This window comes from Vanellus vanellus (genome assembly GCF_965231255.1).
Source record: "Vanellus vanellus genome assembly, chromosome: 5".
NCBI lineage: Eukaryota > Metazoa > Chordata > Aves > Charadriiformes > Charadriidae > Vanellus > Vanellus vanellus.
The window spans coordinates 41524976-41551071 of record NC_138910.1 but is presented as its reverse complement, the minus strand read 5'-3'; the positions used below and the strand labels follow the sequence as shown (position 1 = coordinate 41551071).

The 26096-nt window shown below is 41.2% G+C and overlaps 2 protein-coding genes across 2 annotated transcripts in view; both read right to left on the bottom strand.

Annotated features, from left to right (window-relative positions):
• Positions 1–3461, bottom strand: part of VWC2L (von Willebrand factor C domain containing 2 like) — a gene marked incomplete at both ends in the record, with an annotated part of 50933 nt that extends 47472 nt beyond the window's left edge. The window contains one exon of the mRNA XM_082484278.1: positions 3051–3461. Within this exon, the coding sequence (XP_082340404.1) occupies positions 3051–3461 (411 nt within the window). The remainder of the gene's footprint in view (positions 1–3050) is intronic.
• Positions 3462–6436: 2975 nt separating this feature from the next.
• SPAG16 (sperm associated antigen 16) overlaps positions 6437–26096 on the bottom strand; it is a gene marked incomplete at both ends in the record, with an annotated part of 451795 nt that continues 432135 nt past the window's right edge. Inside the window, 2 exon segments of the mRNA XM_082484005.1 lie at positions 6437–6581; positions 7061–7214. Of these exon segments, the coding sequence (XP_082340131.1) occupies positions 6437–6581; positions 7061–7214 (299 nt within the window).

The window sequence follows — 26096 nt, the reverse complement described above, 5'->3', positions numbered from 1 at the left end:
CACAAAGATCTCCCAGGACCCATTATAGAGCTATGAAGATGCTACACAGGGTTACTAAACCATCTGTCAGGGACACAAGTTTTTACTAAAGGATACAAGAAAAACTACTAATGAATTTAGCTTTACAATTGAACTTCAGTTCAGCATTTCATTTGTACGTGTTAATGATTTAGGGGCACAAGCATAAATATTTGGACAGCTGTCTAAGCTAAATGGCTTGTTTTCATGTTTATAATATGCACTTATGATTCCTATGAGTCAAAAAAATCAGAGGTATAAGATCAGTTCCCTAGAAGAAAGCTAAATATTCAAGAAATGGGTCTTTATAACTACTCTTTTACCCTGAGATAGTCACAGTTACTGACAGTGGTAAGAAAAAAAAAGAGATTAAATCACATTTGAATTGCTCATCCCAAACCTAAACAGAAACCTAGAAACAAGACAGGAAAATTCTGCCAAATGGATACCTCTCATAGATTTTGATATCCTAGAAAAAAAAAAAAATTCCTAGAGAAGAAAAAAGTATCCTAATTTGTGAAAAGATCAGGCAGTTGAAATTTCTACATGATGAATCAGTCCTGGTAAAACTATTAGAGCAAGTATGAATGTTTGTGTGCACACACAGACACACACTTGCAAAAGATATTTAAATGGAGGCTAATTTCAGTTGTAACTAAGCAGCGTTGAGCACTTCTACGGATGATGATTTGGAACCTACGTATTAGCAAAAGTAAATCAAGTGGGTGAAAAGGTTACGAGCCCACATAAAACAGTGCCTCCATTTCCACTGAAAGCTGCCTTTGAGTCAGAACGACTGGAGAAAGTCTCTCCTCTTTGACTTCAGTGTGTGTCGAATGGACTTGAGAAAGTTTGAAGACCTTATAAATTCAACAGGAAGAGGGAAGAGCAGAGCTCAGAGCCTGCAAAACTTATGAACTGCTCAGAATTTCATCTGTGGAGAGAGCAGGTAAAATCTTTGTTCTGCTGAAGTAAACTGCAAAATGCCTGGATGCTCCAATGAAGTCAAGATTTCACCTCATAGCAGCAGTCTCCTGAATCTTGAAGTTCCGTCTTTCCTATAGCATTTATAAACTCATAGTTCAGAGGTGCTCCATTTTTCCCCCCTAAAACACTCCAGGAAGTGCACAGTAATCTTCTATTGCCTGAATCTCTTTCCACTACTTAGAGGAAAAAAATAATTTCACTATTTATCCTAGGTAAACACATAGATCTCAAAAAAATGGGTTTCTGCCCTACTCCACAAGGTATAGAGCTCTCAGCAAAACACAGGTCCAGGTCAAAGGCTCGACTGTTAATTAAATTAAGTCTGAAGTCTCTCACATTAGTCCTGGACTGAAGGTTACTGTGTGTGAGAGTGGCGTGCCACCATCTCTGCTTTGTTTTCTCAGAGCATACTGGAATTTCACTTTCCACACGATACCCCACAGATTTTGAACACAGCAAACGACGAACCAGATTACTCTAACTCTCTCTAATAGCCTTTCTCCCCTAAATTCTGTTTCTCTATCACTTAATCCATTACCAGGGTGCAATATTTCTTTCAGGAAAAGTTATTAGTTCTTTTGTACTTCATTCACGTGCAAAAGATACTTTAATGGATCCATCTCATTATTCTCCCACTGAAATCTCTCCGAAAAGAGCCCATATAACTTTCTCCTTCCTAAAGTCTCTCCAAAAAGAGTCCATCTAACTCTCACGTAAGAACCTGACCATGTGTCAGGATTACACCTAGGTGGGACACTTCATCACCTGACAACACAGCAGTCAAAATGGGACCACTGAAGCATGATTGCGGGATGAAGTTGGGCTCAGCCTTCCTAGGGCAAGAAGAAATTGTTATTTAAGCAGTTCAGAAGATCGGCATCTTCACTTTCCTCAGCAAAGCAAGGCAGAGAACAGGTTGATCACGATGGCCCTCAAGGAGATGCTCCCCATATATTTATTTTGCTTTGTGCCTATGACATTAAACTGTCTTGCCCATACTGAGTGATTGCAGTTACAGACGGACAGAAAAAGATGAACATAAACCACCCATGATAGAAGAAAGGAACTAAACACTACTTTCACTGAAAATAATACCCGGGAAAAAGGAAATTGTGATCTATGTTACCGAGAGCTTGCAAAGTACGCAGACCTATATGGAATTATTTTCATTGTCAGAAAAGAAAATAAATTGGCACGCGTATAATGAGATCAGGCATACAGCCATGAAGAGTTATAGGCTGTCGTTAATTGTGGAGGTATGAATCTTAAAGCCACGTGACCTGGGAGAACAAACTTGTGTATACCTATTGCCTTTACAGACACTGGTCTTCATTGTAAAATGCTGTTCTCCTTAGCCGACTTGAAAACATGCAATCAAACTCACGAGAATGAGAGATGTAGGTTGTGTGAAGGGTAATGGCTTTTGAAAATCTGGTCCTATTTTTAAGATATACTCCAGAAGGATTTCTTTACAATATTCCTAATAGGAACTCAATCGTTACAATTCAAACCCATACTTCTCATTACTTGAGATGGTCATCTGCCTAGGAATTCATCTTCTGCCATTCTAGACAGCCTTATCACAGTTGAAATGAAAATATTAAATATAGCTTGCAATCTACTTACTTGCATTCTCATACAATTATGAGTAACAACTCTCAGTACCACGGCATCAATTTTTGCTATCCAAATTGGAAAAGGGGTTCTTAAAAAGCACTCAGTATTGGTTTACCACTGTCTTTACAGGAACCATTGGTAGTCCAACCTGATTCATGCTACAGGCAAAGAAGGAGGTTGTCTGGAGCAGCAGATTCAGAGGGTCGGCATTCCACACGGCGGCTTTTGAATATTGGCCCTCAGTGAGTGCACAGAGGGGGAAGGTGGCAGCTTTTACATTAGCCAGACCTGCACCACAGCTAGAAAGGACTTCAGCTTTAGCATCGACTAACAGCAATAAGCAAATAATGAGTGCCTTTGAGAGTCCCCAACAGAAATACGATTCCTAGAGCATATTAATATTAAATACTGAAGAAAGGGTTTCATACCTTAAATTCCTCCAAGATTTTGTAATTTTTCCCATGATATTCACAAAAGTTTTTCACTTCTTTGCATTCTGGACAGCACCCATTGTGTTCCACTTTTGTACACTTTGGGTGGATTTTAGGGCATTCTGGTTGGTCACAAACAGGTCCATCCTCAGTACAGACACAGGGACAGTTGGAATGTCCCGGGAAAAAACGTTCTCCCAGTTTGTACACAAAGCCACTGTCATCCACACAGCCCTTCCCTCGGTAGTCATCAAAGATCAGATTGTCATTGCTGGAGGTCTGGTCCCCTTCATCAGCAGGGTAGTCTTCATGATTGATGGCAGCTGGAGTGACCAAAGCAGGGATTACAAACAGAAGTATCCAGGCTTCATGGATATGAAGAGCCATCCCCCTTCTCAGCTTCTCCATGGGATTTCAATGCCAGATAGAAACAGCTGCTTCCATAGGGAGACTAGTGTTGTGGTCTGAAAACAAATATTTTTAAGTGAGAACAAGCTCAAAATTCTAAGGAATATTGACTTTTAAAGGCCATAGTTTCAACCAGCACACAAGAATAAATCAGTGCTTTCAAACTGCACAGATAACTGTCACCGTTTCATTTGACTTAAGCCTCTTCTCAATTATTGTTACAGAGAATAAAGCATATGAAATACATAAATTAGACACACATGCCTCTGTGCATATGCCCACAAAATAACTCTATAGAAATGGTGGCTTACAGAATCATCCAATTTTTACTTTCCTCATTCATGCAGTTCAGTTTTCTGATGCACCACAAATTAAACTAGCTGCCTGAAAAATCGCATGGTGATGGGCAGCTCAGAGAGATTTGAACCAAAGTTTTAGCATGCTCTGAACCTCCTGCTGTGGCCACTGTCCCTCTGTGCTACATATGGTGCACAGCCCCCTTCATTAAACTGAGCTGGGAAACCCCAGTTGAAAAATGAGATAAGCGTACTCTGTAGGTAGATCTGTGTCCAACATGAAAGATGGTACTGGGTTATACTCAGTCTGTGAGGTGCAATAGCACAGAATTTTATATACACCATTTCCAGGGAGGAAGAGGGACTACCTGGGCTACCGACAGCCCAGCCTGTGGTAGCTACATATAATCCCAAGAGAAGCAAAGATGTTATTCACCTTCTCCATTATTCAGCATTTCAGTAATTCCCAGCGAGAAACGCAGGGAGCAGGATGTCAAATGCCTGTGTAATGCACAGAGACGCTGAAATGTGTTTGTCTGATTAAGCTGGAGCCTTTCTAAAACTTTGGGAGCGATGCAGCATGGCCTCACCTTTGGAGGGCTCTGCTGAAGCGGTGGAGCCGAGGACTGACCCAGAGAGGGAGAGGAGCTTTGCACTGCCCTCAGGAGAGTCAGCTCCAGGAGAAGACTCCGTGTGTGTGTGTCCTGGGTGTGCTATTGGCTGCCCGCGGTGCCACATCACTGCCACCAACACACCGTCCTGCCCGCACACCAGCCAACAGCCAGCGCAGCCCCAGCAGCAAAATGGTTTCTTACCCCTCTTAAGAGAACTGGGCAAAGTGTTACAGGAAACTTTTAAATGAGATGAAATATTAGCATTACATGGATTGAGCAACGACGGAGGTAGTTGCTGGCACAAACCAAAAATGGACTGTTTGGATATGCGTGTCATTCCTTCTCTTCCTCCGTTCCATAGTGTGCACACACAGATACACACCGTATAGATAAACATGCATTAACCTACACACACACAGGCAAACACGCACTCCCCCTCCACCCCTCTGGGAGATATTTGATATGTATCAGGATTTTTGGTGGACTGCAGATGTTCAGCAATTGATTCTCCCTTAATTGAAGCAAAAAAGCAGCAGCAGGAGGAGAAAGCTTTAATCCTAGAGAAGCAGCTAAGGGATCCTGTTGACAAAGCAGTTTTTGCAAAGCCACAACAGAGGGAGACACCGGATATTACACAAGCTTTATCAAATTCAAAAGATATCTTCTTAATTGAAGTACTAGCTATGTTTCCATCACAAGGACTATGCACCCTGTTACTACTATCAGCAACATCTATTGTAGCATGCTGTTTGGAAATCAAGTGATTTATGCGGATACGGCTGCTTTACGTACCCACAGAGCAGAGAATCTTGCCCACTTAAATGCTACAGGTAGGCTGCAACATTGCAGATTGGTGGACATTTAGGGGAAAAAATAAAGCAAGCAGAAGCAAATGAAGTAAATCATGTCTGAGGAAATGTGAAACAATCAGGAGAATCTGTTGAAGTTTGATGAGGAAGCTTTCCAAATTGTAAAACAAAAAGTTCTCCAAGGATCATAAATAAGACCACTGTATATTTTTCTACAGCATCTGAGATGTCCCACAGCAACTCACAAGCACTCGGCTCAGCGGCGATCCTGGAAATCAGACAGACTGCAGACGTCTTGCACGGACAGATTTCAACAAGTAAACAAATGCTGCTCAGCTCAGAATTAGTTTACAGCTGAACTTTCTTATCATTTCTCATCATGAGAGGGGCCAGGATCATAGGTAAGTCTGAGCAAAACGTTTCCATCCGCCTTCCCTCACCCCAAGTGAATAATTTACACTTACCTAATCAGGCTCGATCTGAAAGCTGAAAGGGGTCACAGGCCAACATGGACTAAAAGGTTAAAAACAGATTAGTGAAAGCAGTTCCTCTTAATCACATTTTCAGTGTTGACTCACGGACAATCCCTTTTCCTCCACCTCCCATCGCAAAACACGGGAAAGCGGCAGCCCAGCGACCACAACATGAGAATTAAGCTTTAACCCAGTGTTGAGGATTCAAAGCGAGCAGCGGCGAGGCGGTCCAGAGGCAGGGATGCCGCGGAGAAACCCCGATGCCAGCAGCGCAGTCATCGCGGCGAACTTGGGCTGCATCTCCTCCGGTGTTGGGTTGGGGGGGAAGGGGAGGGGGGGGTCGAGAAAAAAAAAAAACAACCCACCACATCTATATCCCCTCCCTATGCCCAGCGGATCTCTTGCGAGTCAAGATTTGCCACGGCGGGGAGGGGAAGGGGGGGGAGAGGGGGCTGGTTAGGCTGGCGGCAGGCGGCAGAGGGAGGGCGGAGGAGCCCCGCGGCCGGCGGGCGGGCAGCCCCCGCTCCCCTGCGGGGACTCCCCGGCCCGGGAGCCGGGCATGCCCGCGCCGGGCCGCGCAGCTCCGCGCTCTCTACCTATTATTATTATTATAATTATTATATATATTTTTTTTTAAAGGGGAAAAAAATAAAAAAAGGGGAGGGATAAAATCCCAGGCGCCGCGGGCCTCAACGCGGGCGCGCCATGGCGCGGAGCGGCGCGCTTTTCCTCCCCCACCCCCCACCCCGCGGGCGGCGGTGTTTCCGCGGGGGCGGCCCCGGCTCAGACGGCCGCCGCGCGTCCCGGGCAGCGCCGCTTCCCCGCCCGCAGCTCCGTCGCCACCGGCTGGAGCGGCCCGGCCGCCCTCAGCGCCGCTCTGCCCAACTCCGGCTGGTTCCTCCTGCCCTGGCGGCGTCCGGAGCGTTTGCTGCGGGGAAGAAAATCCCCCGTGGCCGCATTATTAAAAGTTCACATCTTCCCACAGGCTGGCACGGGGCGGGGGGGGGGGGGGGGGAAGGGGCGCCCAGCTCTGCTGTCTCGTGTTGTGTTACATTAAAAATCGATCTCCTTGCAATTCGGCTGCTCTGTCATTAGGCGTCATTGTAAAGCTATTTCTCCAGAAACCACCAAAAGAGATTGTTGATGTTCGGAAAAAAAAAAAAAACAAAACAAAACACAGTGTCTACAGAAAGAGGGAGAAATTGGGGTTTTTATTTGGATGAAATGCAGAATAATACTCCTTTCGGGCGATTATTCCCACTGCAAACATTAACTACGCAAACACTTCACTGAGCCCTCCTGCTGTGTTGGCAAACCATTTTTTTTTTTTTTTTTCCCCATAACGCTTTGATATTAAGGTTTACGTTAAGCAGCGCGCTGGTCCCCAGGTCCAGAGACAAACCCTACCGACAGCATCCCCGGAAAGCAGCTGCTCTGCCGTGTGACCGAAGAGAACGCTGTGCGCTTCGCCGCCGCGGCCCCGCAGGCTGGAGAGCTGCCCAAAACTCAAGTTGCGGAACCTTAATGGATCCATCGCTGCTCGCCAGAGCCACGATACGACCTGAAATTCAGAGGAAAGTTATCGAGGTTTGCAAAGGCAAAGCAAGAGGGCGGCGCTGCGAGTTTTGGGATCGTTGCCTTAGACACCCATGCATACTCCTGTTTTCTGAGATAAATTACCAGTAAGTTGGACAGATCCATAATAATGAGATTGGATTTTGGAGTGATTAAGCGAACCTGGAGACCCCGGCATGCTACTCATTAGGAGCACAACTGTTTTACTTATATTTGGATACAATTATTTAGGGCCAGATTCTGACACGCCGACTGAGCACTGGAGAAGTAGGTGCTTTTCTGATACCTGGAGGTATCAACATCCAGTCATGCTCTTAACGCTGCTTTTCTTGTACAGCTCTGTAAGAAATGAAGATGTGGGTTTTCCGCTGAATTTCAAGGAGGTTAGGCACCTAATTGAACTGAATGCCTTGCTCCCTTATATCCTTATGGAAAAAACAACCATAATGAAATGGCTAGTATAGAATTGGGTCTAACAGTGGGGGGGGGGGGGGGGGGAGGGGAGAAAACTTAAAAAAGGTTCTCAGGAGTGTTCATTTACAAACCAAACAGACTCAGTTTTCATCGTTCTCAAGGAGGCAGAATGTGTTTATACATTTATTATCTTCCTGCTTAAATAAAAGCAGTGTTAGGAGCTGGTAAGTGGTATGTTTGAAGCACCTTTTACTTATCCAGCCACCAGATAAAGACTCTTTCCTTTTAGAAATTACTATAATAATCATGAGTTTCACGTACCAAAAAAAAAAAAAAATCAATACATTTTGAAGCCGATGTGGTCCTCCCAACAACGGGATCATTGCACTGCCAGTCATGATCTTGGCCTTTTTCTATTAGAAGCAAGTTCAATATACCCTCCAAATGATTACAGCTCTTTTTATGTATCAGGATTTTCTCTCAGAAAGCAAAGACATCACCAGCAGAGGAATAATTAATATTGACACTGACAAAGTCAATCTGGCGCCGAGGTCATCATTTTGGGGAAGATTATGAAAAACAGGAGATATTTTGCTATTTTTAGTCATTCAGATTATTCGCCACGTAGCCAATGGGAACGTATTGCCCAACAGAAGTTAGTATGGAGGAATCTGTCCCAATTTCAATAATGTGCAAGCCACAGGGCCTTGGGCGTGCCTATATGATGTATGGTTTATCCAGGGAATATATTGTCCGTCCATTCAAACTAATTCATAACAATAATGTTCTCCGCTCTGCTCATCGAGATCCAATGGCTTTATTTGACAGCCCGGGAAGTAAACAACTGCCATTTCCTCCATTTATCAAAGGAAAAACATAGTGTAAAAAACATCTTACAAATGCACTGAGAGTATTTAATCACAAGTTATGCTTAGCGTGGTCATGGATATTTGTGCAAGGAAGGGAACTAGAAAGTAGAGCTAACCATGATAAATATGCCCTATTTGCAAACCTTTATAAGTACCCGGCTTCTTCGTCTAGAACAAAGCCTGACACAGCAAAGATCTGTAGGATGGATTAGAGTGTCCAAAGCAGCAGATGTGAATATTTATTATAAACTCTCTTCCAGCAAGTCTTTGCTGACAGAAGCATTGCATATGGATTTCGCTTGCAGCCAGACTCTCCAGGCAATCGCTGGCATGACTTCTCTAGGAGCCAAACAAATGCCATTTTGCCTGGAGCCTTGACACCGCAACAGCTGGGCAGGGGGTTAATGTCACTTTTAGCTTCTCAAAACCAGTAACGAACCCACTCGTTACAAAGAGAGAGGGATGGGAAGGAGAAAAAATTTGGACAACTGCAGCTCACTTCCAGAAAGCAAGGGCAGGACAGACTGATAACTGAGATAACACCTTCGATGTCTAATTCACCCACCCCCCGCTCCCCCCTGGTTTGGCAGCAGGGAGGGGGCAGACCCCAGCGCTTCAGTTTTCTAAACTCTTTGCTATAGGTAAGTCATATGCCTGAAGCAAAACAACAGCACTCTCATCCGGTCAGTCCACGTCAATATTCTGGCAGTATGGGGAAATGACAAAACCAATAGGCAAACAGAGAAGGACAATAAAAAACAACTAGCTAGGAGGTGCAACAGTAAACTGCACGTGACTTCATCACCAGTACTCACTGGGGAAAGGGTTTAGGTGTACGAGGCAGCCCTGGTGAGGAATAAATAATTTCATATGAATTTTTGTTAGCTGAGTTACGATGTGTTACTCTCATTGACTATGACTGCAGCCACTTCCTCGCTCGGTCGCAGCAGGATGCACAGGCGAATGCGTGCGAGAGGGAGCAAAAGGGGAGAGGAAGGCACAAAATGAGAACATCTCATTTCCGTCACCCTTTATGTCAACATTGATCTACGCACTCATAACAGTTTGCTCATTATAATGTAAATTTACTCCCTCCTTCCTTCCAAAAGAAGATGTTTCATTTTGGAAAGAGGGAACAAATTGTGTTTTATTGCTCTTTCAAAATGTTCTCCAATTAGGAAAGCAAACAAAAACTATTACATAATTGTCATGCAAAGCTCTGTTTTTATGAAGGATACTTACTTGTGCACTAACAAAGGCACTTTGATAAAACACTCAGAGGAAGATAAAAGCCTGGAGATAATGTTTTTTTCCTACCTTTGACTAAACTGTCAGGTGAGGCTGGTCTAAGCAAACTCACTGAACTCAGCAGTTAGGCTGATTTGCATTGAAATTAACAGTTTCTGCTTAGGAGATCCTTCTTCCTCAAACTAGCAGAAAGAAGTCATGAGAAAACACATTGCCACGACAAAGAGACCCTACAGTAGCAGCCTTTACACTAATTACAGCTGATTTGCTGTTGCCCATTGCTAGAACATAGGTACTAATTTTTCTGCTGTACCCCTATTATGTCCTTAGAATAACATAAGCCCTGACCATCTGGTCACTTGCTTCAAACAGGATGCAGTGAGTTAGAAAAGGTAGAGAGAGAAAGGGAGCAAAGGCAATGAAAGGTATAAACAGCTTCTGTGCAAGGAATCATTAAAAGGGATGACAACTTACCCTAGAAAGAACTATTTGCGCACTAAAACGTACGTGGCTGATCATGCTTTCTCCGTATGCAAACCTCAAGCTTCCGTCAGCCCATGGTATCACTGATTTTTTCCCTCCCTGGGGACCCACAGAGAAATCCAGAGCTGAGCCAGACCCCAAACTACGACCCAGGTGGTGGGGGTGAAACCCGGGGTTTCCATCAAAATACTAAGTCTGAATCCCCGCTAACCTGGGAGCTGCGAGGCAGCTGGAGAAGCTGTCGGAAGCAGCGCAGCACGGGACGTGGTATTTCTGAACAGTCACACCTTTCTTCTTGGATGAAACGGAATTTCCTCGGAGCCATCAGTGCACTTCAGCTCCCTTTTTTTCCCCCAGCATTTGAGTGAGCTACCGTTGTAGGTTTCCAGTCCAGGTGTCCTACAGAGAAAAAACTCTGTTCCTAATCTCATGCGCGCTACCTCGCCAGGCTGCCATTTCCAGTCTGGCAATGCTCTTGGTTTTAAGCATTGATTAATTACAAATGCAGTGCTGTTGTTTGGGCTGGAAATACATTTGTACTTAATAAAACAATAACAATCACTCATGCGCTTCTAGAAAAACCACTCCGGATACTATAACCATATCCCTACATTGTTTTGAGATCAGAACTGAACCCTAAAATCAATTAGTACCTCAAAAGATGCGATTACTTTTCAGACATGTACCCCGCTTTAGAGAATGGGCTAATTAAAATGAATTCTCTTGTATGGAAATCCGGCCCTCTGAATTTTCCAAATGTACATGAAGTTATGGACCTAAGAAAGGCCATAGCCGTAAAGTGTGAAAAGCAAGAATCTGGCAAAAAAAAAGAGAAGTAATTTTACTGGACTTTCCACACTGACCTAAACATGAGCTTAAAATCAAAGTTATTGCATTCAGTGAAGCTCAGTTATGTTACATACAAGTAAGCAACATATTTTTTCTCCTCTTTGCATACCTATGCTGCTATGTAAATACTAACAAAACCAAAGCCACTCATGTGAATACAATATGAAATCCATCTCCTAATTTGAACTGGTGGGTAAATTTAAAATCTTGCTGGTATGTTGAAGCAATCTAATTTGTTACTGCATTTCTTCACAAGACAAAACTAGACAAGATTAATTTGCTGGGTTGATGGAACCAAATTACTTGGGGTAGAGGGAACAAAACCTGTATTTTTCAAAAGACAATTTGACAATTTATATTCCGTAAGAGCCTACCAGAAATCACAGCCACGATTACGGTCTTCTTTGTAAAATTAATTTTGAATGAAACCTTGTCAAGACCACATTAAGCACTGCTTTACTGGTTTGTGCATTCAAACAGCTGGAAACAGTGACATCTTTGGACTGGAAACACCTAAAAAGCAGACCAGTTTGCTGGTATTAGGCTCTGATGGTCAATAAATGATGTTGGCCAAAGCCTTAAGATTTCATCTTCAAACAAGTCACGACTGTAAAGGCTGTCAAGCAGCTGATTTCTCACACAGTTGGAAACAGAGCCCTCTTCAGAGCGGACGCTCCAACAGACCTAACCATCCCGCTCACGTTGCGGACTGCTACGTACACGCACTGCTGTGTCCGAACAAACCACCACCAATCCTCATCGGCGAGCTCTTCATAGATACACCGAAGCATTCAACTTTTCTTCAGGCAAATTCATTTGCAAATTATGTAACATTCAATTATTGAATACTCTGAAAATTCCCGTTTTAGCAGACAAGCGCTTAATGTTCCCAGAGTAGTCTAGCAGCTTCAATGTTAATAAAATAATATGGTAACAAAAGTCACAAACTCCACAACTTACTGTAGCGTATTAGGCTGAGACATTCATACTGATAACGAGCACGGTTTGCTATCTCAGACTGATTTTTTTCCATAGACTCAGCAGCAAACATTAACCCTTTTGCTCAGATACAGAGCGGAACAAGGACAGTGAGAGATCGAAAACTCTCCTCTCTGGTCCAGCAGCTCTTATTCCCAGGGCGAACAGACTAGTCGAGGTGCTGCTTTTGGACAATCGCTTCTAATAAAAGTACAGCGGTTATTTTAGGCTTTCTTGTAAATAATTCAGATGCAGTAACTTTCCCAGTTTAAAAATACTTGCACTGCCTAACTGTAAGCAAAGCATTCATCTTCAAAGACACGAACCCAGTTATTTCTTGTTCCATTAAAATTATAATCTTGCATGGATTTAAGAAATTCTGTTTATCATAACTGCATGGAAAAGCCTGAGACCATTAATGATGGCAGAGATGAAATAACATATCAAAGAAAGAAAGAAAGAAAAGCTTTGATCAATAGGGAAATGATTTTTATACACATCAGAACCAATTTAAAGAATTCTCTAGGATCAATTTAGATAGACAGAAATGCTTCTCAGCATTTATTACCTGTGGAGGGAATATTGATCCCATCCATTGATTTCTCCTATGCACGCAGAACAGCATCTGGTTTTGTTGTGTGGGCTTTCTAAAAGAAAGAAGCCCCAAAGTGGAAAGTATCAAGAAACTACTTATATTTTAAGGACTTACATTAATGGTTCATCCAATGTCATTACTCAGAACTTTTAAACTCTATTCAAGAATAGGCAAAATGTAATTTAGCTTAATTTTGGCACACGATTGTTAGTCAATAGAATATATTTCAAGAGAAGGGTTTTTTTGAAACTTTACTTACCAAGGGCTACTAATTCCTTATATAACACATTGTACCAAACGTATTTTCTTTCCTGTTCCCTTTTTAAAAGGAATTTCTCTGCATGGTAGTATTATACATAGTCCTTATGGATTACATTCCCTCTGAATTAAGATCTTTTGTCATTATTGGAGCTGCAGTCATTTGCATCATCATGATGATCACTCAACCTAGAAAGTCTCCTAGGAACGAGGCACCTCTCAGGTTAGATGTAAGAGGCAAAAATGCCCAGTCCCTGCCTTGGATAGTCTGCAGTCTAAGTATAATTAAAGAAAAAAACAACCAACCACAACAAGGAATATAGAAAATAGGGACGACAAGGCTACAGATAATTATAAACCTAATTAGCCGTGATCACCCTGCCTTCCCATAGTTAAATGTTTTACGGGCATCCTGGCAGCAGGAGAGGACTTGGGTCTGAAGTCTTGTCTGTGCCCTGCACCATGTAGAGGTACCACATACCGCCACCCACAGGAAACGATTTCAGGCATATAGAGCGCATTTAGAGCAGCAGAGCTGTTTCGGTGCCCCCCCTCCCCAGCCAATATGACTTGCTTCTCAGTCTGAATACGGTATGGCACGACAGTGGCTATGTGACCTCCATCTTCTGAGTTGGCATCACCTGTGCTGCAGACACATGTGAACTGAACGGGCTCGGATCCTTACCTGGGAAATGGGAGGAAAGCGCTGAGCTGCTTTACACCCGCTCATGGTCTGGCCCACAGTTTATACTTTTGCCTAAAACTGTAATTTTGAGGAACCTTTCTGACAGGGGTAGAAGGGCAGATGGAAAGGGTGCCAAACACTACTATCTAAGGTTCTTCATGCAAATGTTAGTGTGCTTGTCTAAATAAGAGTAAATAAAATGCTTAACAGATGCTGCAAACTATGATTGCAGTGGCTGTAGATAAAATTCTTCATTACTGTCACACCAAGCAGAATGTTATTTACCAAGCAACTGATTTCACCATATGATAGATGATGTACATTTTTTTTTTTTGTTCTATAAACAGCTTTCAACAAATATAGCGATTATTTCTTGTCTTCCAAATGTACACTATGTTTTTCTTAGGAATGCACTTTTTGATGTTGTTGTAAGTTCTCCATTATCAAATCTGAATAAAATGTCCTAAATGTTCTTGTCTTGGAAATAATGACTACGCCTTCCTCCCTTTGTCTTCCCACTGTGTTTATTTAGATCTTGGATGGGAGAGGGCGTAGAAGAATAAATCTTGAGCAGGTTGTAATTCACTTGCAGCAATTTACTAAATATTCTCATTAATGGAGACCAAAAGGCAAGCTGGGAACAAGAGGAGAGGTCCAACAATCTGCTGATATAGGTTTTTAATATATTGGTACCAAAATAAAATCCTTTTGTCATTCTCTAATGTAATGACTTTTTTTTTTTTTTTTCCCTTTCTCAGAAGTATTTAAATAGACAGAGATTTGGCAAAGTATATTAGGGAAAATTAACTCATCTCAGTATGCACTTAAACTCGTGACTCACCTTATGCATGTGAAGTCATTCAATTCAGTGTAATCATGTGCTGAAATGATGGCAGGATCAGGGCATCACAAAGAGATTCATTATTGCAATAATGAGTTACAGCACAAGGTCTTATAATGAACAAATCCACTTTTATTTGGCTTTTAGCAGTACACTAACAGTTAGACCTTTTAAAGAGAAAGGCAGCTGTATAGACTGCGTAGGGGCATATAATGCATGTTTTCTAGACCCAAGTATTACAAGAAGATAGTAACAGAAAAGTAAGTGCAGAGAAGTTTCTCAGACATTTACAAAGGTGGAAAGTGATTTCCCCGGAACACAGAAAGACTCAAATTACCCAAGCAATGTGCTAATAGAAATTCAGTTGTTATCTTTAAAAATCTGCGTATAGAGATTTGTCCCGGATGAGAAGTGAGTGTGTGGCACGATATGGCCTTATCCATTTTCCTCAAAAGAGTAAGGGTGCGGAGTAATGTTTGGCCAATGGAAAAAGAGGACTTCTCTTAACTTCTTACTGTGTGGAAAATGTGACCTAGGTGAAGGGGCATTATTTCCAGAGCTTAAACAGATCTCAGGACTCAACAAATCCTTTTTCAATAAAAAAAATCACCAGAAAGTTACTCAGAGCAAAGAAAGTGTTTATCTGATAGAAGAAAATCCTTTATATAAAAGAACTTAAAGCCTTTTTATAAGGATTTCTAGACCCAGACCATTAGTGTAAAGCTACCTTTCAGCTGGACTTGAGCTCGTTTATATTAGATTTCAGCTGGCCTTTTGGTAGCATTTGGGATTTTCAAAATACTTTCAAAACAAACCAGAAAGTATTTAAAGCAGAAACTTTTGGAGCAGAGTCTTCAAGATGTCAGAATCTTTCTGGATGTGTTAATGAAGCATGCTTGAATATATTCAGAATATATTCAAAAATAATATATTGAGACTAAAAGGACAGCAATCTCCATCTTCTATTCAGGACTGGGGCTTTTTCACAAAAATTTCTACCAAAGAAGAATATTTTTGTGCATTCAATAGGAACACATTTGTCTAGCTTTCAGTGCTACCTAGAGTAGCTATATGTGGGCACATGTAGGTCTACGTTTCCAAGTGAATCTACCTGGAGGAAGAAAAAGGCTGAGGAACAAGGCAGATGGCATTTTGGCAAAAAACCTTGGACTGTTACTGAGTGTGGGACCTTGGTGCCACTGAGCTGTTCCTAAATCTTAAATCCCAAAAGGCAGTGCTTGGGTTTTTTATCGCCATTAAAAGGGAATGGGTTCAGCAACGCTGCACCAACGGGGAGCTGCCTGGAGCCTCGCAATAACCTCCTCAACGCTTGTTGGCCGAGAAACTTCAGAGAAGGTGACATCAGTAATGTCGTTGCGTGTAGTGCTTGTGCTGCCCAGGGCAAAAACACGACAAAAATGTCAGATTTTAAAATGCTGTATGAAGGGAAAGCAATGGAAGAAAAGAGTAAAGATCAGTATCATCTGATGATCTCCAAAAAGGAATAAATCACCATAAAATTATCTGCAGAAGCTGCCAAGCTGAAGCTCTGCTTACAAAGAAACTTTCTGGAGGACTTTTTATGTGATGGCAAATGCTCCAGAGCACAGTTAAGGTTCACACTAAAATCTTATTCTGAAGAGCAAGCTTTTCTCTTCTGTTAAACATATATATTGGAAGCAGTATATCCAGTACTGTACTGTGTGTAATATTAACTCCATAATACATTAGCTGATTTCTTGGTATTTCAAGAGTCTGAAAGGAAGAAATGTTGCACTTACGTTAAATAAAAATTTTCATTAAGAAAAATAAAACTTACTGACGGGCTAACTTAGAAAAATTAAGTCACAGCAAAACTGCTGTCACCACAAATTGAAATTTATTCTAGTTTCTGCTACAAGTGAGGTCCCCGAATACAGATTTGGGTGCAAAAACTTGCTTTCCTCCGAACTTCCTACTCGACTGCAACTGTATGTTTTTTTTAGGTATGAGTACGTCTCGTTTTTAAGAATTCAGTGAAGCTGAGCAATGTGTAAAGACAAGAAGAATTCCAGATATGCAGGAGCATAGCTCTGACTAATGGAAACACCGCTTTAAGAGCATTCAGAGAATAGAAGATAACCTTTTTATTAATATTCTATTCTTTCTCTTTTCCCCACTCTCTATTTTCGGCAGCCTGCAGTCATTCAGTTAAAGCCTCTTTGATCCTCCTTCCTTTCTCAAACGATAAGATGGATATGCTTGTGTTACAGAAGATGAGACCAGGATGTGAACAATGATTTATTTTTCCCTTGGACAGCATATACATCATCCTTTCCATTAACTCTAAAGGAATGACCAAATGCGTAATCGTTTTTTGACACAGAGCGGGATTCATCTCACCTAACCTTGCCATCCCGAGACGAGCAGTTAGTTCATCTGGTCTCCTTCTGCAGCTACCAGTGAGAAAACCTTCCTTTTCAGAGGAACTCACCCTGCCTCTTTTAGAAGGCTGTGGCAGGCGATCGTCTCTGTGCACTGACTACAGAGGGACTCTACACAGCTCATTTTCAGACAGCGGAGGCAGGGTGAGATTAGATCGCACTCAAAACTTGCAAACAGGCACCTCAAAGAAATCTTCAAAAGAAATTCCCTAATTCGCACTGCCGGCAGACCTGTGTATACCGGAGCTTCTGAAAATGTAACTAGGCACCTGCATGCATCTCGAGGTGCTTAAATACCGTTGAAAGTCAAACTTACATAGGGAATGACCTCTGTTAAACCCAAGTCTTAATCATCTGGTGCAACTCTCATGCTGTGGCAACAAACCATAATTTAAGTAGCATTTGGTAACAAAGCAGATCGTGTGCAATGCCAACGTCTTGTAATCCTAGTAACTGAGATAATAGACTTGTCTGTGCTATATTTCTAACCTTATTGAAATGGACTGTAATTAGCACTTCCTTTTTCATACAAATCTTTTGACCCCAGGAGCCAGCTCTTCCACCACAGCTAATAACCACTGCAGGTGATCAAAGCCTGAGATGAAGGTGGACTCAGACAAAAGGGTTTGCCCATGGTTCTGCAGACCTGGAAGCCAAACTTCAGTTTACTTCTAGAGTTCAAGCAGGAGTCATGAAGATTACTACTTCAGAGAAAAAGCACTTTTGAGGAAAAATAATATTTATCTTGCTTTACCTCACAATTTTCTGCCTAAATGTTTTATCTTTGAACGTGCTTCTTAAAGAGAAGTTTGGTGTTCTTCTAAGCCCAGATGAGAGCACAAGCTCTGGGTAAACACTGTTGATTCCTAATGCTTCTTGCACTCCTCAGTCTTTTCTAAGCAAATAAGATCAGGAAACACTTCTGTTTTGTCCTGAAAGCTAGTTTGTTGTTATCATTATTATTTCAAGCTTAGAGGATGATCTACTGTATGTGGATTCTGGTTTTTGTCAAGCAAAATCCTTCCCTACGCCATGCTCCCTGCAGAGGAAGGCTGATGCAGAGCTGGTTAAAGCACTGTGAGGCGGCTGGGAAAGCTGAGCCTGGTTTGTGATGTGTCTGCCTCCAGCTTAGCCTGAGGTTACCCTCCTGACTTTTCCATGCCCAGTCTATCTTAGCTGTCCGGGCATTTTCTATGGTGACTGGAAAGAGATGAGTGGAATGACATGTGCTCTGCAGGTCCCCACTCTCCATTCACTCCGGAGGTAGCCCCGTGACTAGCGTGAACAAATTATCTCATTTTTAGGTAGCCAGATAAATGGGTTCAACGCTGTCCTTAATCTTCTCAAACTTCAGCTCTCTCAACTCTTAAGCTGGTTTCTTTTGTCTGTTTATAAACTTTGCAGGATAAAAAAATGGTGATTTTTAATACTAATCAGTGCAGCCTTCAGATGTTGCCTACACTATCACGATAATTTAAGTGAAACAGCATATTACAGAATGACTTCTATCTTTCTTCCACATTACAACTAAATAGTATTTTACCATGGTAGTTAAAACAGACAGACACACAGGAAGACTCTGAAAACAAAACAAAAAACCAAGTAGAAAAATGGGCTTAATAAAATCTTCTCCAAGTAAAAGCTCAAACAAAGAGTCTGCTTTTAACATAAGCATGTTATTGTCAACAGCGGCATCTCTATTAGGCTTGTTCTCTTACCTAAACATTCCTATTACTGTCATTTCTCAGGGTTGTCATATTCACCGCCTTGACAGCACAAACACTATGCTGTAAAATCTGTCAAAGAGGCCAGTTGATTTCCTACATCTTCTGACATTTGCAGGTCTTTAATATCAGGCTGTCAGAACACCTAAGAGAGAGGCGGGTGCTTCCCTGTTCAGTGCTGTTACTGTGACTACCATCACACATACTTTAATCATTAGCCTTATACTACTATGAAATCCTGACTTTTATGCCCTTGGAGTCCCATGCTAGAAAATGCTGCTGGCATAAATCTATCGTAGAGGTTAGCTGGCTTGCTTACCCATGGAGTTGTATTTGTAAAATGAAGCCTTATGTAGTTTTTTCTTAAACTTTCTTCTGTGACTTTTTTTCTTTGTTTGTTTGTTTGGGGTTTTTTGAGAGGGGAGCTGTAGTAGGTGTAACAATTATTCAGTGACAGGCGTAGGTGAAACTCTTTAACTGCTTAAAATAAACCCTCTACACCCAGACCATTTTTTTCTGTAGGTATACTAACGTAGCAGATGAACTCAGTGGGCAGTAAGTTTTCTGTAATGCAAAACTCCTTTGACACAACATTGAAATGAAATCAAGAGAAGAACGACAAGAGTAAATCAGACCAGAACAGTCAACAGCCTTTAACCGTTTATGGCACTTACTTCACAAGTAGGAGGGTATCTGTATTCCTGCTCCTGCTCTGCTCTTGTCCCCCAGTGCAGCTGAAAGAACTGCTTCCTGAGCTAATAATTATCCCGGAATAGTCCTTTTTGAATCACTTCTGTTTTAGCATTCCACTTTGTATAAAAAAAAAAACAAAACAACTAAAAGCTGGTAAAAAAGGATACTATAGCCCCCAGATCAGGGTGCTGCCCTGAGGTGTAGCAGTCTCTGCTATTACTAGTGATCAAGTGAACCACATAGCGTGGCATGGCTCCACAGAAACCACGTGGTCAATGGATTTAGGGAACCCCAATTGCAAGAAGTAAGAGTGTGATAAGCAAAGCACATACTTTCACGTGGTGTGAGTCAGGTAAGCTGCCAGATACCATAGGTTATTTATGCAGCTTTAAGTGTTTGTATTGGTGCTCCAAGGGCTTCTATTCACAGAGAAGAAGGAAAAAACAATTAGGTCTTTAGTACTTTAATTACCAAAGAACATTTGCTGCAGGAACCTAATAACTTTTATATGTACAAATCCATGAACACCCCGCAAGAGCATTAGTGGAGAATCAACAGAGTTGTGGCTGAGGCAGAGGCAGGACAAGTTTGGAGATCAGTTCCAATAACTGCCTTATTCCCTGACAGTATGGGTCATTTAATTTCCCTGTGCCTCAGCTCTCCAGCTGCAATAGAAAGCGGTAACGCTACTTTGTTCAGCTTATCTCCTTAGACCGACTGGGGCAGGAACTCTTACAGCTTGCCCAGCGGAGCCTCTGGGCATTATTTAAAAAAAACATAAATAATAACAAAAGTGTTTATTGCTGTAAGTCAACAGCAGTTCTCCTGGCTACATGTACACACAAGGCATCAATTGAACCACGGGTGATAACACACTGTGTCATTTCCTTGGGCTGCTCCGCTCCCACCGGCTGCCAAATTACTCTCACCTCTCATCAAGTAATGGCTAACGACTGTAAGGAAATGCAGTCTGGCTGCTATTGCTTACAGTAATGAATGCTGCTGTCAAGTATAACAAATGTCGTATGTCATAACGGCATTTATGACACTAATACTGAATCACTGGATAGCATCCAATAAAAAGCTATGATGAGGTAATGGAACGTAGCTAGAGAGCGTTGAAAAGGAATCCTGAGTTAATATAGTTCTTAGTTTCAGGTCTACACAAAATATCTTGTAATACTACAGCTAAGTGATAGTTAAACAAAAAAAACACAAAAAAAAGCTCGTAGTAGGATACATTAGACATTTTGCAGATTTATGGTACTTCAAATGCAGCTCCTTACAGTGCTCCCTGACAAGGTTTTAAGTGGGGTTAACACTTTTGACTGTTTTGTGGCATCTCCTATGCTTTAAGTGTCTGAAATATATGAATTGTTTTTCACTTGTTGTCCTGGACTGACTGGTACATTACTGCTTTTATTCACAGCCAAAAAATGTTTTTAATTCTTTATGGATTATTCATCCCTTGCCCAAGAAGCCAGCACAGGTCAAGTTTGAATGAGTTTGTCTCAGACCCTGCAAACTGACTGCTCTTTCAAGCCTTAGTCCATGATGTGTAACAGTTTCCAAAATGAAAATGTCCTACTTGACCAAGTAGTCTCTCATATATCAGGTTAAGATATAAGTTGTGCCATGAACTGTGTTTCGTTTCCTTGAACTTGCTATTTGCAGTACTACTGATTGCTTCGAGATGTTAGTTGCTGTTTCCTGTGCTCACAGAGCCAGTTACACGATGAAATGATGGAGGCAGGGCTTTGTAAGTCCAATCCATCCCTTTCCTAGGACTGCATAAGCATGGGTAGTTTAAATTATTTTCATTTAAATCCAGGTTTCCAAAGCAACCCTGTCAAATAGGGACATCCACCTTTCATTTGCTGGATGGCTTCAGCTAATATTTAGGCTGTCATGGTCTCCAAAACAGGGAAGATTGCAGTCTACTCCACCATTGTATTATCTTTTCTCACTGCTTTTTCTACTTTTATATTCTGGCGAACCCTCAGTGATAGGAGGTAATTCAGGCTTGTAAGATCTTAGAAGAATAGAATGCAAGTCCCAATGTATATCTTTCATATCTAATTATGTAATTTTCTGCAACCTTCCTGTCTCCTTCCAGGTTACCCAGAAAAGCTCCTGGCGAGTACCTCACTGTTCTCCCTTTCTTTGAAAATGTATGCTGTGCTCTAATAGCTCCTTTCCTTCTCCATTGAAAATTTTCCTTCTTTGTGTACTAAAGCTCTACATCTACCTGCAGGTGTTGTTCTCAGTGTATCTTTCTTGGTTATTCCATGGCCTCCTTCATCTTCTGCATCAGTCCAGTTCTTTTCTCCACACTCCTTCATCTTCTCCCCTATGCTTAAACTCATCCCTTGGTAAGTCGTGGTTTCCCATTACCCACCCATCATTCCATTCATCAGGCTAAAACATATCCTTTCCCCTCTTCCGGCTGTCGTACAAAACCTACTTTTGTCCCAACACTTTTCCCACTTGAACCATTACTTACGTGTTCTTTTGACGATTTCTAAAAAAATCATTTTCATTTAGCTTTCTAACCATCATGTTAATGCAACGAGGCTTCTGTAACCTCATGGATTACTAAATCACCTAAATGAGTATTCTGATAGGACAAAAAATGATCGTACAGAAAATCACTTATAAATTCCATTGCTCCATGCAAATTTTAAACGGTGTTCAAAATGACTTCTATATTATTATTAATTAGGAAGTTGCTTATTATTATTGTACTGACATGGTCCTGTGTGGAACCGGAGCTATTACAATATCCAATTTTTGTTGTTAAAGCACAAGTCTTATTCTTGCAGTGCCATGTGTTTTGGGACAGCACACAGAGCCAGGTACTGGTCCAAGAAAAGTTTAGGCTATATGGCGGGACAGAGTTATCAGCCATGCCCAGCCAAAGAAACCACCAGCCTCTGTCTTTTTTCTTCATTTATACACCAGGCCTCTAAACATTCTCCTCTGGTAAACAAGAAAGTATGATCTTACGCCGAATTCCAGGAACTTATTTTCTGTACAAGGAAACTGTGGGTTAGGTTGTGTTCCTCCACACTGGGAGAGCTTTTGTTTTAAATACGCCATTGTAGTGCCGTGATTCCATTCCCAGGGATGCCGATCTCTTTCATCTGGATTCTTCAGGTGAGTGGATGATTCCATAATGCAGTTAACATTTGTTATTAACTTTTAATAACCTCTATGATTAAATTAATCTGACGTTTCCATTAGACTACTTTTATTGTGTCAATTCTTTCTTCCCACTGTAAGTGCACCTTCAGATCTGCCTTAGCGTTAAAGCTGCAAATTCATGTATCTTCATTAAATTAGATTTGTTTTAAGACAGGGTTCAAATCTGATTCTAGATTTTCTCTAAAGATTGATATGCTCAGGATTGAGGTTTATATTGCAGTAATTACTGAAGGGAAAAAACAGCCTCCGGTTTCATATCCAGACTCTCTCTGAATCCCATATATATCTCTCTCCAAAGGTTTGATTCAGATTCAGCCCCTATTTTCCTTATGCAGTACTAATATGTTTGCCAGGGAGTTAGTGTGGTTTCACAAGAGCTTTAGCAACATAACCAAAGCAACCATGCCAGGCTGTATAAATGGAATTTCAACAAGTACTTTTGAACAGAACCTTTTCCCAAAATTGTTTTTCTGTAATTGAAAAATGTCTTTCAAATGGAACCACTTAGCATAGCTCTGAACTGTATCCAGAATGGTCATAAACTGCTGCTCACAGGCTAAGGGCCAAGATTTTAACTTCAGATATAAATGCAGTAGCAGATGCCAATACAGCTAACACTGAAATCTGTCTGATAAGCTTGATTTTAAAGGGTTTGTTACTTTGTTCTCATTTCTGCTTGTAAAATCAAGAAGGGTGTTTAAAGCAGAGCTCAGATGAAGTATTTTTTGGGAAAACTCGCCATGAAAACTCTATCCGACCCACGCTTCTGGTCTGCCTCAATCTTATCATAACCCAGACAGCTTGTAAGGGAGCCTTCTCCAAACTCCCTTATTCTTTATGAGCAATAAACAGGTCAAGAGCCTGAACATTAGCTTCAATTCCTTCCATCAAAACATTCCAGCTATTTCATCATTTCTTCCATGACATTTCCAGTGAATCACCTTCAGCTCTTTCTCACAATGTTCTCCCTAAGATGTACTGCTCTCTCATTCTGCCTTCCCCATAACAAAGCACTGCTACTGAGATCACCACTGTTAACTATTCTCACCGTACCACTGTCAGTGGCCTCCACTTCTCAACTACACCAATTCAAACTTCTTTCTTCAAAGACATCTCATTCATTCAGGTTTTTTTGCAACTTCCTCCTTTCCATCTGTTTAGCTTTCAATGTCTCATTTGCCTGATTCACCCAGAAGTCTTCATGCCGAGAAGTTCCACGACTCAAATAACTTATCGACACTTTCTTCAAAACCACAGAAGACTTGAATGAGATCAATTGAAGACACTCATGTCAAATTTCCTTAATCAGAAAGCTGTTCAGCAGAATTCCTTCTGCTTCAGCAATGGCACCTGTTCTTTAACGTTCTTCATGCTTTTGGTAATGGCTGTTGAGAAAACAGCCATTGGGACTTACTGCAAATTCAGAAGTCTGCACAGGGGCAGACACTGTAGATGGGTTAACAGGTAGAAACGTGCCAGTACTAAATCAAGAAGGCAGGAGAGAGGGGAAAAAAGACTCTTACTTCTATCAACTTGTTTACACTTGTTTTACCCCAACAACAAGAACACACCTCTATAAGCAGCAACCATGCCACCTCTTTTACCTCCACTCCATCCTAATTATTAGGGTACAACTTAGATTTTCAGAATTACTTAGGGCACCAAAGTCTCAGCTTCTGCTGAAAGTTATTTTGATTTGGCATCCAACTCTCAATTATATTTCTGCTTAATACCCCTGGTGCACTAAGAAGGAACTTCCCTAATTCCATTGCACAAGCAATGCTTTCTCTGAAATACGTACCGCTGGCCTACCTGTAGACAACAAACAAAATAAGGTGCTTTGCAGCTAGTAATCATTTAGCAAAGAAACAGAAGTTTCAAAAAGTGATCCAGCCTAAGGAAGAATCTGTATTTACTGCAGCTGTTCCTGAGCTACTATGCCTGGCATAACAAGGATGAGAATTCCAGCAGACAGATGATAATGACTAGGAATAATTTGATATTATCTGTGTCTCTCTTCCTACTGGTGGAATATTTTGTTCTTTACAATTTTGGTTTTGCACCACAATAAATCATGGGTCAATTACTGATTAAATCTGAGGTCCTAAAGACATCAAGTAATTGTAATAACTAGCATTAGAAAATCATTTAACTCTTAGAATCTACTGATTAACATATAATTTATGTGATTCTTTTTGTTGATATAAATACAGTGTAATTTAAAGATAATCTTTTAATCCACTGTATTAAAAAGCAATTATGGCAAGAGTGCATTAACTAAGAATCAGTTGCACATCCCAGAGACATAATAAATGCAGGGCTTTATTAGAATACATTCATGTGGAGGTGACTGAACAACTGGGGAGAGTATCAGCTAATCCACTTAATTATTTAATGCAATAGGATTTAATTTGCTGAAGAAATTCACAAGGTTGTTGGATACTGAAAACATGCTGGCTTGTGAACACACAGCGCTTGCTATCACACAGCTACTCTTCCCTTCATTTGCAGACATGGTATTGTGGTGGTGAATTGGTTATGTGAAGCAGTGATATTGAGAAAGGCTTTTCAGATGCCCTTTTAGTGGAACTTAGAAACTGAGATGCCGGAAGAAGAAACAGCAATCAAACCATCCTGTGCACAACACCAACATAGTTTCTGTGGGTGTCTCTTGGCCTGTATGACACTTTTCAGGAAATCTGGAATCATAAAGTTTTAGACAGAAATGTAGCATCCTCTCTAAATAAAAGAAAATGGGGAAAAAAAGAAACCAACAAAGACAGAACTCCATTGTTTTGGATGCTAAAGAGAGATTCTGCTTAAAAATTAAAATCAGATTTTCCCTTAGTACCTGAATATCTGTAATTCAAATACTGCAGTCAGTGAAAACGGTTCAGTATTGGATCTGAATGAACAGAAGTCAATGGCAAATTCAGGATTAGGACCTGAATCTGTTTCTTAGAACATTAAATCATGTCAGGAAACCTCCTTTTGAAATTCTCTTAGTGCTACATGGACCAGTTCTCATCACATTGACTGCCTCAATAGGATGCATGGAGTAAGACTTTAATTCCTCTGAAAGGCACGGGCTTATTACAAATTGTTAGCATCATCCATTGCCTGTATATGCAATTCATATAACCATTTGTCTTTTGCACAACTGTATTTCAGTCATAGTTTCATTAGTAACTTGTCTGTATTTGCATTAATTATTAGGTGAAAAAGAATATTGTTATATATGGCAAAGATGAAAAGCTTGCAAATGGAGAAGTAGAATTCCCCAGTATTATACTCACTGCCTCTCAGAGTGTATTATAAGTCCACATATGCTCAAGCACTGAAATTCTTCACCCATACCTCAGGTAAAACAATGTCCCCTTTTTGATATCTTCAAGCTGCAAGCTTTAGGTGGCCTGAAAACAGAATGTGGCCTCAGTAGCTTTATATTATTTATTGATATCAGCTGTATCTCAGTAATCTGCCCTATGGAAAAAGAGAAGTATCCTTGTTTCAAAGTCAGATTTATTGGAGAGCTGACTTTTCATTGTTTAAAAGCCTGGCTGAAGTTTAAAGTATGACAATAATTAAAATAAATCAACTCTGA